This window comes from Papilio polytes, unplaced genomic scaffold (assembly GCF_000836215.1).
Source record: "Papilio polytes unplaced genomic scaffold, Ppol_1.0 DF821733.1, whole genome shotgun sequence".
Lineage (NCBI taxonomy): Eukaryota > Metazoa > Arthropoda > Insecta > Lepidoptera > Papilionidae > Papilio > Papilio polytes.
The window spans coordinates 561,868-574,445 of NW_013527471.1; the positions used below are offsets into that span (position 1 = coordinate 561,868).

The following is a 12,578-nucleotide window of genomic DNA, read 5'->3' on the forward strand; positions in this document are numbered from 1 at the left end:
GTCACATAGGCTGTATTTTTTAATTTCACACGGGTGAAATCGCGAGCAACAACTAGTCATTTATAACCGCAGGCTACTTTTAAGCTGTTAGTTCAGAAAGACGCTTAGAAGTGTGCATATTACAACGATTTCGTTTTATATCATTTGTCTTTGTCAATGGAGTGGCTGTAATCAGTAGTTTTTTTGGCAACATTTATGCAAGAATTCTTCTACTAAGTTCGTTTATATTTACACTTGTTTACATTACAGAATAAAATAAAAATATATGTGACGTAGTAAATATGTGTTATACCTGTAAATAAAAATAATTATTGCGTTAGAACTCTATACGTATATTTTAATAGCAATATAATGTTGTTAATTGCTTTACAATGAGTTGGTAGTCACGAGAGGTGAGCGTGCTCCTGACATTAACGTTAAATTGAACTCTATCCCCTTGACATAGAGTATAATAATGTTAGGTTTATTATGTCATCAGTTGCACCGTTTGTTTGGTCGACTTGAGTAAATGTTTTTACTCGACCGGATTTACAAGTGCTAGTATTTAATATGCTACTGTAAATGTTCTTTAGTTATATTTCTTACAGCCGGTGTCCCAACTATATTTAACCGTTTGTTAGTTTATGGTTCGAAAACTTCGTGAAATTCCTTTCCGAACTACCTAACTTGAGTTTTACTCCATTGAAACTTAGGTGGACTTAACACCAATCGAGGTTTATGCTAAGCGCCATCTGCGCTCGGCCACCTCAAGCCCGGTCAATCTGTAAATGCCTCTTCAAGGCAAACAGTAGCCATTCAGTCACAAAAAATAAATTAACACCAATAACTAGGTAACGATAAAATAAATGGAAACTTCAGATACCGAGTTATTTTCGTAATTTAAATCGTTAAAATTCCGAGCCGCTGTAAAGTTTGCATAGCATTATAAACATGTTCAACAATGTTGTGCGATATCATATTGCAGTATATTTACTACGAACGTAGAGATAAAATATCAATGCCCGTCTAAGGTTACAAGGTCGTACTGGACTTGTTTATATTTAAGTAAACAGAACTGAATATGCTGCTACTTGATAGAGTAACTTGACTATATGTCTACTAGGTACCATACACCATACATAAGAGCGGGCACATCTTTGACAACTGTTGTACGATTGTCAAATGTTTCGCAGACAATTCAACTATTTTGCACAACTAAAAATCGAGTAGTACACCTCCATAAGCTCATAGGAATCAACGCGAGACTAAATAGTTGTGCGACAGTTTAGTCAAAGGTGGAAGGGGCGCCAGATTATTATCATATCTCTCTCTTTCTCTCTCTCATGTTAATCGTCAGTCCCATCGGATAATAGAAAGTACATTTGTTTTTATAATATAAGGTGCCAAACGAGCAACCGACCACATGAAACATAAACATCCGCACAATTGCGTATGCGTTGCTTACCCTTAATCGACGGAGACGCACATAAAGAGGATATTTCCACTTCCTATGCGTCTCCGTCTCTTAATTATTCTGCTTAAATAAACTAAATAATCTAATACCGAGTAATTTCTTATAACTAATTTACTATTTGAAAATATATCTCAACATACAATCCTTACGTGATTGTTGGATTCATCATTTGTTTTCCCCTTTATAATAATGTTATTACTATTATCACAAACATCTTTAAGATAAGACCAATTCCATTGTTAATTGAAACGTATTTATTGAAATAATTAATGTGACATTTCTTAAGTACATTAATACATTAGTTTTACACGCGACTTCGACCGTGCGGAATTAAAAAAATATTTAGTACTCTGTGTTCTTTCAGATGTTCTACATCTGTGAAAAAATTCACGAAGATCCGTCCAACCTTTTAAGAGATATCTTTTAATAAACATTTAACCAAACATACAAGATTTCTCATCTATACTTATAAATTAAAGAGGAATGATTTATATCTTTGAATGTATTGCAATAACTAGAAAACTACTGGGCCGATTTAAAAAAATCTTTTACCGTTAACAAGGTAATTTATCTGTGGGTAACAGGCTAATTTAATTTTTCGAGCAAAGTAGCAAGCAACAGCTAGTAGATGTTTTTTTTTTATTTCATGGTACGTATGCTTAGTATACAATAATTTTATATCCGTGTTAAAAAATTTGCTAACCTAATTCGTCGCGACTTTTCATTATAATAGTATTTATAACCAGTTTCTAATTATAATATAGCGATACGAAATAAATCTGTAAATACATAATGATAGATTGTGAGACATTGAAACGCTTTCTCAACAACTGTTAAATTACACATAATATAATTATTTCTCTGCAGTATAATACATTTTAGATTAGTAATTTGATGTTACGAGTGTAGTAAATATTAAACGGAATAGAAGAATGTTTTTGAATAAATCTAGTACCATTGGTTTGTTTTTTATTTTTTAACTAGCTGTTTCCATGCGACTTCATCTGCACATAATTATAAATAATTCGTTTCATTTAATTGTTCATATTTGTCAAAAAATTCAATTGCAAATCTGACATGTCGTGTAATATTGACATGTATTAAATATTTTATTGACCACTCCATTATTTCTATTCCAGGTATGCGAGAAACTGGAAATCGGCGCCGAGTCTGATTACTTCGGACTACGCGTATGCCATGGCTCAGGTCCTGGAAGATGGCTGAACTTGCGCAACCCACTAGACCCTCACCGTATCCCCGGCGGTCGTCTAGAGCTTCGCGTCAAGTTCTGGGTACCACCACATCTCCTTATCAATGAACCGACGCGACATCAACACTTTTTACACGCGAAACTAGACCTTATTGAAGGCAGACTAGTAGTCGCTGATCAAGAAGTCGCACGACGTATAATCGCGTATATAGCCCAAGCAGAAACTGGCGATTGCGATGTAGATCTGCCTCCCACACATATCTATGAAGAATGCGACAAGATTGGACCTCAAGGCGTTAAACCTGAAGATCATATGGAAAAGATTATAGAATACCATTGTGAGATAGCGGGCATGAGGGCATCCCAAGCGGAGTACAGACTACTGAAAGAGATATCGAAACTCGAGTCGTTTGGTGAAGAATTATTCTTCTGCAAGCCGGTTACTCAGAGTAACAACGCTCACAACCTCTACAGCCACTTACTGTATCATAGACAGCAAGTAGAAGAGCCTAGAGCGAGGGATGAACAGGAGATAGACGGGGGAGGGACGGTCGGTTGCTTGACTTCGGGACAGAATGTGGGGGGTTGCGGGTGTCGGCTGAGTACATGCGTCGGCGTCGGCCCACACGGCATTGTCGTGTACCGCCCCGCCTGCAACGGCGACCAGGACATTGGTGTAGAAAAACAAAGGTAAGATTCTTGCCGATAGATGGCGTTGTTTTTGTTACCAATCACGCTATTAAAATCCAAAGTAATTGTGTGAAATACTAAAATACCGTTTTAAATAGAAATACGAATTCATTGACTAGCCCTAAGAATATTAACAAAGTATATTAAGGGCATATAATTTGTTGGTAAACTCAACGCACAAATGTTATATAAGGAAGTTTCACTTCTATTGTGTTGATATTTTTCATACCAAGTTTTAATCTATTGAATTCGCTTATTGTATTTGTACTTTTTAGTACTGTCTCGAAGAATTTGAATCCATATTGGATACGATATTTCCATAGATTTAACAAAAATAAAAGAAAATACTATTGTTACAATTTAAACCGACACCACATTTTTAAAACTCATCCGGGTCGCATAATCTAGTTTAAATGCGAAAAACAATGGTATCTTATCATACGTAAATATAGTTTTGCCAGAACAGACTTCACAAACACGATAAAGAATCGTGTTACGAACAAAGCAAACATTATAATTCAAACATAAATTCAATACTCGAACAAAGAGAATTAAAAAATATATAAATTATATTGTTTACATGTATAATAGAATAATAATTAGATTGTCTATTCTATAGTTATGAATGTGGAGGAGGTACACCGGTAGATGTAGACCTAGAAAGAGATGGATGTATTGCGTGAAAGGTGACATGATCAAGAAGGGAGTGATGACTGAGATGACGGATGATAGAGTGCTTTGGAGGACGAAAACCCGGTGCGCCGACCCTACGGGAGTAGGATAAGGCAGGGGAGATGATGATTGTCTATTACTACAAGATTGAATGTTATTTTTCTTACTAACGTTATGGATGGATGGATGGATGTTTGTTAGAGTTTGTAGCCTAAACGGCTGAACGGATCTCGATGAAATTTGGCATAGAAGTAGAGGATAGTCTGGAAGAACACATAGGCTACTTGCTTTTGTTTTTTCTTTATTTCGCGCGGACGGAGTTACGGTCGAAAGCTAGTACTAAATAATTCTTATTCAGAACTAGCTGTTGCCGTGCGGCTTCATCCGCATGAAATTATAAAAACTTTATGGTTTACATTTGTCAAATTCTCAATTGCAAATGTCAAAAACTATCGTTACCAATAACCTTGCTTTCTTAATGCTGGCAGCTTGTAGTTTATGGTCCCTTTCCCACATTAGGATTTTCTAATTTATTTACCCCCTAAGTTTAATAGCGTGAAAATATATATCCTAAAGCGTGTCGTAAGTGTAAGGGTTTTTATTATAGGAAGAATTATTCAAAAATATGCTGTGATTGCTGACATCCTACGCTACGAAGTAGTGTGTGTTTGCGCTTTATTATAATAGTATAGATATAACGTTTGATTCCTAACAACTATGGATAATTTAACCATATTGTTTCTTTATATTGGGTTTCGCTTGCATACTTTAGAAAAACTGTCATAAAAGCAGATATACAAAACTCTTTTCATCTCTTTCCAGCATCCCATATACGTCAATCCACCGTGCACAACCATTACGTCGGCTGTTCCAAATGACTTACGTCACGGGCGAGGGTCATGAGGCGACTTTACACGTGAAGATGGCGACCTCAGGGCAGGCGGCGGCGTTATACCGTGCTGTTACAGAGAAACACGCCTTCTACTGCTGCGAAACAGTACGCAGTGACGTCACAGAGCAGTTCATCAGGGATCTCAAGGTACGACCATAGACTATAGTTATTCTTTGACATACTATTGCAAATGTTCCCATCTCTTTCATACTCTATGACAAAAATAGAGACAAAGATGTTTAAATTCAAATGGAATTACATTTCAAATACAATTGCCTAATTCAAAAGTATTTTAGTTGTCTAAATTAATTTCGTTACCAACATATGTAAAGTTGTTATTTCTCAGAATTCATGGGTCGTTAAAATTTGGAATATTTTCTTTGTTTATTATGCTTTTATAAGAACAATAGGTTACATAAACTTGTTACTTTACAGAATTACTTGGCGTTTTGCCAAATTATTTTAATTACGAAAGAGGAATTAATTCTAAATTTATCTTGTCTATGGCTCATAATTATTTTTAAACATTTGCCATAAGCCACCGCTAAGTATGAGTAATGATTTAATTATCTTTAATTTCAATGTATTTCGTTGAATTGAAAATATATGTGTAAAACAAAACTTGCAAACGAACAAACACATTATACTCGAAGACTGCGCACTTTAGACTTCTTGTGGCCCGGTTCATCTTTTATTCATAAGGAGGTGTGTTTATCGTTATGTTTTTTCGCATGTCACCGACTGGTTGTTAAATTAGTAAAATCAAATTCTGCCTAGATAAAAAATCTCATTATTTATTTAGTCTATTAAAACAGTATATGTAAATTGATGTTTTTGTCAAAAATAAATATTACACGTTACTTGGACAGTTTCAAAACTATCTAGAATTCCAAATAAATAACAGTTTTGTTGATGTCCAGTAAGTACATGACTGGACTGGTAAATTGTAGTTCACAAACGATAGGTGACATGTAACAATAACGATTGGATTTTATTTATTTTGTCTCCATAAATATGTATTTAGAGACGTTCTCTGATTTATTAATCGATTTATCGAAGACAGTTTTCGATACGTAGTTGTTTGTCCTCTCCAGCGGTCATTCGAATACGAATAAAATTTGTAAATAGCTAAGTGTATGTGGTGTTTTTATTTTAAATTCGACATTTACTACGAAATTAAGGTAAAATAAGGCCAGAAATTAAATTGTGTTATGTTAAATGTAACATTGCCATGAAGAGGGGGGAATGAACAAGGTGTATATTTTTAATCAATAAAATAATACACTAATAAAAAAAACTGACAAGTATTTTTGGAATATCTTCAGTCCTTAATTCAGTCTTAATTTAAGTACCTTTCTCTTTATCACCCTTTTCTTATAAGAAGAGGTTGGGAAGAGGAAGCGGATTTGACGGCGGAGGAGATGCATAGGAAGGGAAAATATCATCTTTATGTGCGTGTCCTCCTCCGTCGTATAAGGGTAGGCAACGCATCTGCAATTCCGGATGTCTATGGGCAGTAGCTTCGCCATTTTGGCGGTTTCAGGTAGCCGCTTGCTCGTTTGCCACCTTATGTTATAAAAAAAAGTCTTTAGGTATAATAGGAACCTTAGTATTTTTGATTGATTTATATAATTATTTTATTTTCACCTCTAGAGGGTCTTCCCTATACCCTAGAGACCTCCACATTTAGAAACCAATTAGAATACATCAATGCCAATCATATATCAATAATATATTAAAACGGACACTTTTGACTAAACTATCGCACAACTGTGGTGCGATTGTCGATTGTTTTGTATTCAATTCAACTGTTTAGTTGCATAAATACGAGTAGTGCACCTCTTGCAGTGCAGGCTTATAAGAATCATAGCGAGACTAAACAGTTAGATAGTTGAGTCAGAAAAGGCAATAGGAATATTTTCTTGTTAAAAATGTCCCATTTGAAACTGTCTATAACTAAGGATATTTTCCAGGGCACAATAGCGTCTATATTCAACGATTCGTCAACACTGGGCCGTCGTTACGTATTCGATATTAGACGCACGTGTCGCGAGGTACACGACCGCGCTCGCCGCGCCGCGCACACGCACGCATACGCACATGAACCACGCACGAGACGTAGATCCGGCAGTCAATATGAGGTAAGCAGTTATAATGCGGCTATCAGAAGATTGATTTTATGGTTGGTTTTAAGAGCAATTTTTCTTTAAAACAGTATTGTGGTGAAAATAATTAGAATAATATATTAAGCTTATAAATTGGACAAGTCCAATGTTTCATTCATTTGTACATAATGCCCGCGTGGAATTAAAAAACTTAAGTAGTCCATGTTTTCTTCCACACTATCCTCTACATCTTGACTTCTTCGAGATCCATTTAGCAGTTTAGCTACAAACTGTAACAAACATCCATCTAAACTTTCGCATTTATAATATTAGTATGATAAGGAAATAAGATTAATAAGATATCTTAGTAATATTATAAATGCGAATGTTTGGAAGTTTGTTGATCTAGACGAAATCTGGAAGAATACATAGGCTATAATTTTGTTTTTTTTTTTAAATTCCATTCGGCCGGAGTCGCGAGCGAAATCTTATATGTAATTAGTTTTTGACGATTATGTCACTTCCAACGTTTACTACACCTATGTACTTATTAATATACTAGCTTTCGCCCGCGACTCCTTCCGCTTAGAATTATAAAAAAAACAATAGCCTATGTGTTTTTACAGACAATCCTCTACATCTATACCATATTTAATCAAAATTCGTTCACAAGTTTAGGCTACAAACTCTAACAAACATCCATCTAAACTTTCGCATTAATAATAGTAAGAGTTGTGTAATGTTAGTCGATGTCACTATCCCACATGACGAGAATCTCGTGAAAGCCGAAAATGAAAAACTATTAAAATATTTGGATTTGGCTCACGAGATTACCGCCATGTGGCGTATGAAATCGATTACCATTATTCCGATAGTCGTTTCGGTACACGGGCTGATAGCGAAAAGCTTCGACCAACACCTCAAGAAGCTCTCGCTAGACAGTTGGATTAAGGGCCCGATTCAAAAGGCGGTTATTTTAGAAACCGCACGACTAGTGAGAAGGTTCCTGTCTCTGCAGCCCTGACCACTGGTTGCTTGAGTCATCGGATTCCGCAGCCGGTCGTGCTCTATTTTTTATATAATGTATTTTATTTTATTTTTATATTCTTGTAAAATGTATTATATAGAGAATAAGAAATAAAGATATATGGAATAATAGTAAGAATAATAAACATTTGTGTTTAGGACGCCCGGCCGCGCTCTCGCAGCAGCAGCAGCGGCAACGCGGGCGAGGCGCTGGCGTGTCGCGTGTGCATGGACGCCGCCATTGACACGCTACTGCTGCCTTGCAGACACGTTGTGTGTTGCCAGAACTGCGCACCAAGGTAATATATCTGGACTTCTATACTAATATAAAGTGTAAACACACACTTCTTTGTTGCCTAAGATGTCTGCAATTACAGCATATTTTTGAATATTTCTTTTTAAAAAAGCCCTACACTTGCGTCACGCTTTAGGATATATATTTTATCGATATTAAACTTAGAGGGTAAATATTTTGGATAAAAACCCTAATGTGGGAAATAGACCATAAGTTATTGCTAACATCAAGGAAGCAAGGTTGCCATGGTATGACATCATGTCATGTCATTTTGACACAATTGATAATTTGACAAATGTGGACAATAAAATGAAATTTTTATAATTTTATGCGGATAAAGTCGCATGGGAACAGCCCCTACATTATCATCTCCCCTACTTTATCCTACAAGGGGTGCAACAGGTTTTTGTCCTCCAAAAAACTCTATCATACGTCATCTCAGTCATCACTACCTTCATCATGTCACCTTTCACACAATCCATCTCTTTCTATGTCTCCCTCTACCGGTGTACCACACTCATAACTAACGTTCTCCTTGTTATGCGATTCATCCTTCCTTCATAACATGCCCCCATGCTAACCTTTTACTCCTTACCTTCTCTACCACTGGGACTACTCTCAAACATTCATCTACGTTTTATAAATCAAGCGAAACCGCACGGGTACAGCTAGTTAATAATAAAAGACAATATTTTAACGCTTTATTACATTTTTAATAATAAAAATCTTCCATTCACAGATGCGATCGTTGCCCGCTGTGTCGCTGCGAAATAGAGAAGTTAATGCACATATTCCTGCCGGTTGAATATCAGAAAAGTCCCGGAGTTATAATAAAATGATAGATATATCTCAAATCGAAGACTCGACTATGAAACGGCAAAACGAATACGAAATATCGTTTTTGGATACAACGCCCCGCCATTGAGCTCGCGTGACAGCTGTCAAAGTTGACAGTTTGACGTTGAAATTGTGTCTATGGTATTAAGAACGCATTCATTTAAGTTAGAACAATTAAATGAGTGGGAGAATTAAATTGACTCCGTAAGTGACCAGTGAAACTCGTAAAATGTGTGTGTGATTGTTTGTCTAGTCAAAAATGTTGACTTCGTTTTTGCATTTTTTTACTTTTTGTCCAATGGAGTGTTGCCAGGGCCATTCCAATATTTAACAACAAATATATTGGTACTTATCTTAGAGTAAAAAATCAATAAATCTAAGTTAATTAAATAAGAATTTCTTCCTTCGTTTTAGAAGGCGTTAATTTTTATATGATTTTGTTAACACTAACAAATGGCTTTTGTGCCACTTAACAAACATGATTATTAAAAATCTGAAAACCAAAAATAAAAAATCTTTGTAAGATAAATGAAATGTGCATTTTAATATTATTAAAGATATTGTATATTTTGGATAACGCTAACTTTTACGTTAGAACTAATTTTAATTGTAAGACCCATGGTCTATAAGTTCTTTAAGAAAAAATAAACATAATAAACTATGAATGTGTTGTTTTATTTACACCAAAACATGATTAATCTTGTTTGACTGTATAATAAGAATTAGTAAGGTAAGAAGGTAAGAAGACCAGGGATATAAAATCCCTCGACTGTTGCGGAAAAATTTGAAAAAATCCCTTTGATCATGAAAGTGATGTAATGATGGCGATTCCAGCGTCACAGCCATGACATTTACATCTTAGTTAGGCTTTACTACAAAGTTTTAGTTTAAAAATATGACTTATAAGTAAAAAAAATGTTGGACAGTTATAAAACAATAGTTCTTCTGACTATTAAATTTGAAGTACTCCGTCAATAAGTAATTCACAGTAAATATTTGTGTATTGTATTTGCTAAATAACTCGATGGAAATTTACAAAGATAGAACATTAGGAATTCTGAGATTGTTTGTGCCCTAATAATTTAAATAACAAGATCTAAACAAAGTGTTATTCAATAAAAAAAACATGCAGTATTGCTTCTTTTCGTAAGGCGCGTCAACTTTTTTTTTGCGATTATATTGGCAGCATTGACATCTGTCTTGCCATTACCGTAAAGTATTAAACTCTCTAACTCTGATTTAAACATTTAATTGAAAAAAAATAATACTATCATAGCATATAGAATTACAGCACAAAAAATTATCGCTTTTATTAATTTTTTTACTCCTTTCTTGATTGTGTCTGTTTGACATATTACATAGACAGAAATGTCTTGTCATTTTGAAAATCAAAAAATATATTTATTGTCTATGACAAGACTAGTATGTTGCCACTCTAAAAATATAAAAATGACACGTTATAAGATTTTGTTAAATGAGTTTTCAGTATACAATTTCATATTTTCAATAGCTAACAAAGGAAATAATTACGGATTTAATGTTATTTTATCTTTCAATACAATTTGAATTAAGTAACTTTTAATGTTCATTTAGCACATTTGAAAGTAAATATTTTAACTGTTTAAAAGGAGAACAGGACTGAATTCCTTCTCCGTTTATGTTATTAGTTATTTGGTGAATTTTATTATTCATTCAGCTAATGTTTTGGTTACCTTTTAAAACTCTGAGCCATAATATGGGGAGAACGAGTTATAATGGCAATATTTTCACTAATTCGCACGAGCCCAAGATGGCTGCCAATTTATGTGAATGCAAGGACGAGTTGTAAAGTGATATTCGTTAGTTCGGTGATATTTAGTTTATACTGTGATAATAACTTTGTAAATATTACGTGGCTGAAGTGTAAGTGTTTACGTGCAATCTGTTATGAGTTTTCGATGGTTATAAATCTATATGTGCAATATTGCGTTAGAAGTCATTTAAAATGTTCTGTGTTGAGTTGTGATTATTATTTATGCAGTGACAGCCCTATCTGGGCTGATATGATGCTTGTTGTTGGATGATACCGGTCATTTCATGTGAGTACAAATTTTTAGATTCGTATTTATGAAGAAGTAGAGTATGTGACGAGCTAAAACTGATTTGTAAGTCGTGTTAACCTATTTGACTATATGGGGAGTTTGGTGTAGCGTGGCGAAACGAGGCGCCGGTTCGGTACCGGGCCGTTCGGGCCTCGTAGCAGCTGTTCGATTCACTCGCTGTCTTTACCTTAAAAATCATTAATCACACAATTTTTTTACTGAACATCGAAGTTTTCTAAGTTACATTATCCAGTCCCGTATGTCTTTGCGGATTTGTATTTTGTAGTCATGTTTTATAATAAAAATGCCTTTTGTGGCAAACAAAAAATAAAATAGAAGACGTTCAGCGGATTATAAAACACTCACAATGCTTGTTTATGGATAAACATCAATCAGTGTTGCAAGTACCTGTTCAAAATTTACACAATGTTAAAATTATGTAATTAATTTGGAAATGCAGATAAAAGGCGCATTTGAATTAGTTAAGTAGGACAAGGCCATAAAATTATATTAAAATGGGGGCAGTCATTTGACAATAAATGTTTCATGTTAACCTCATTCCATTGTGATAATAAACTTTTCCAATGGAAATTTACCCAAAAACATAGTATGCAGTTATTTATCTTTGCATATAACATTTTCACATACAATTGTTTGAGTGAAATCACATTATTTTTATAAAGAAAGGTTTTTATTGTTATGACAGCATTGAGACATGTTTCATAATTCCATTGTGTTGAGAATACTGTGGTTGGTATGTGAAAATAAAAATGTTTATACAGTCAGCTCTATTCAAGTTAATGGGTTAGTGTACTTTCTCTACATCCCTTTGTTACTTTATCCAGTATTCAATGCTAGTAATATTAAAGAACATGTCTTCTGTTGTAGAATTTAATTCCCTTCCCACTTAACAGATCTTGTTATCACCAAAAGAGTTATAACTTAGCAAGTATTCATTTTACAATAATGCATGTGGTCATATGCATGCATTGCATTGTAAGATGCATAGCAAGGTGTAAAGAAGGAATAAAGATAAGAATATGTATGTTAGAGAAATGAATGATTTAAAACAATGGAAAATTTCATTTTTAAAATGTATTCAGATCCTTACATAAACAATAAAGAAAAGGTATGTTTTAAAACAAAGAGATCTTCATTCTATATGTTTTAGTTTAATTCTTTACACATGGTTTGAATCTTGACCTGTGTGAGATACATGATTTACAGCCAAATTATTTCAGGAATACATTACTTGTTACAAGTTGCCATATAACTATTTAACGGTCATAAGAAGTTTCTATGGTAGGAAACATATTC

General features: G+C 34.4%; 2 protein-coding genes across 2 annotated transcripts in view; both read left to right on the forward strand.

The window, feature by feature from the left end:
- LOC106108288 (E3 ubiquitin-protein ligase MYLIP) overlaps window positions 1–9,845 on the forward strand; it is a 29,258-nt gene extending 19,413 nt beyond the window's left edge. Inside the window, exons 2-6 of the mRNA XM_013289415.1 lie at window positions 2,593–3,353; window positions 4,848–5,064; window positions 6,891–7,058; window positions 8,208–8,347; window positions 9,083–9,845. Coding sequence (XP_013144869.1) covers window positions 2,593–3,353; window positions 4,848–5,064; window positions 6,891–7,058; window positions 8,208–8,347; window positions 9,083–9,182 — 1,386 coding nt within the window. The 3' untranslated portion in view covers window positions 9,183–9,845. The remainder of the gene's footprint in view (window positions 1–2,592; window positions 3,354–4,847; window positions 5,065–6,890; window positions 7,059–8,207; window positions 8,348–9,082) is intronic.
- A 1,118-nt stretch (window positions 9,846–10,963) lies between these two features.
- The window catches only part of LOC106108203, a 38,481-nt gene continuing 36,866 nt past the window's right edge, over window positions 10,964–12,578 (forward strand). Inside the window, exon 1 of the mRNA XM_013289302.1 lies at window positions 10,964–11,258. The gene's annotated coding sequence lies outside the window, so the exon portion shown is untranslated. The remainder of the gene's footprint in view (window positions 11,259–12,578) is intronic.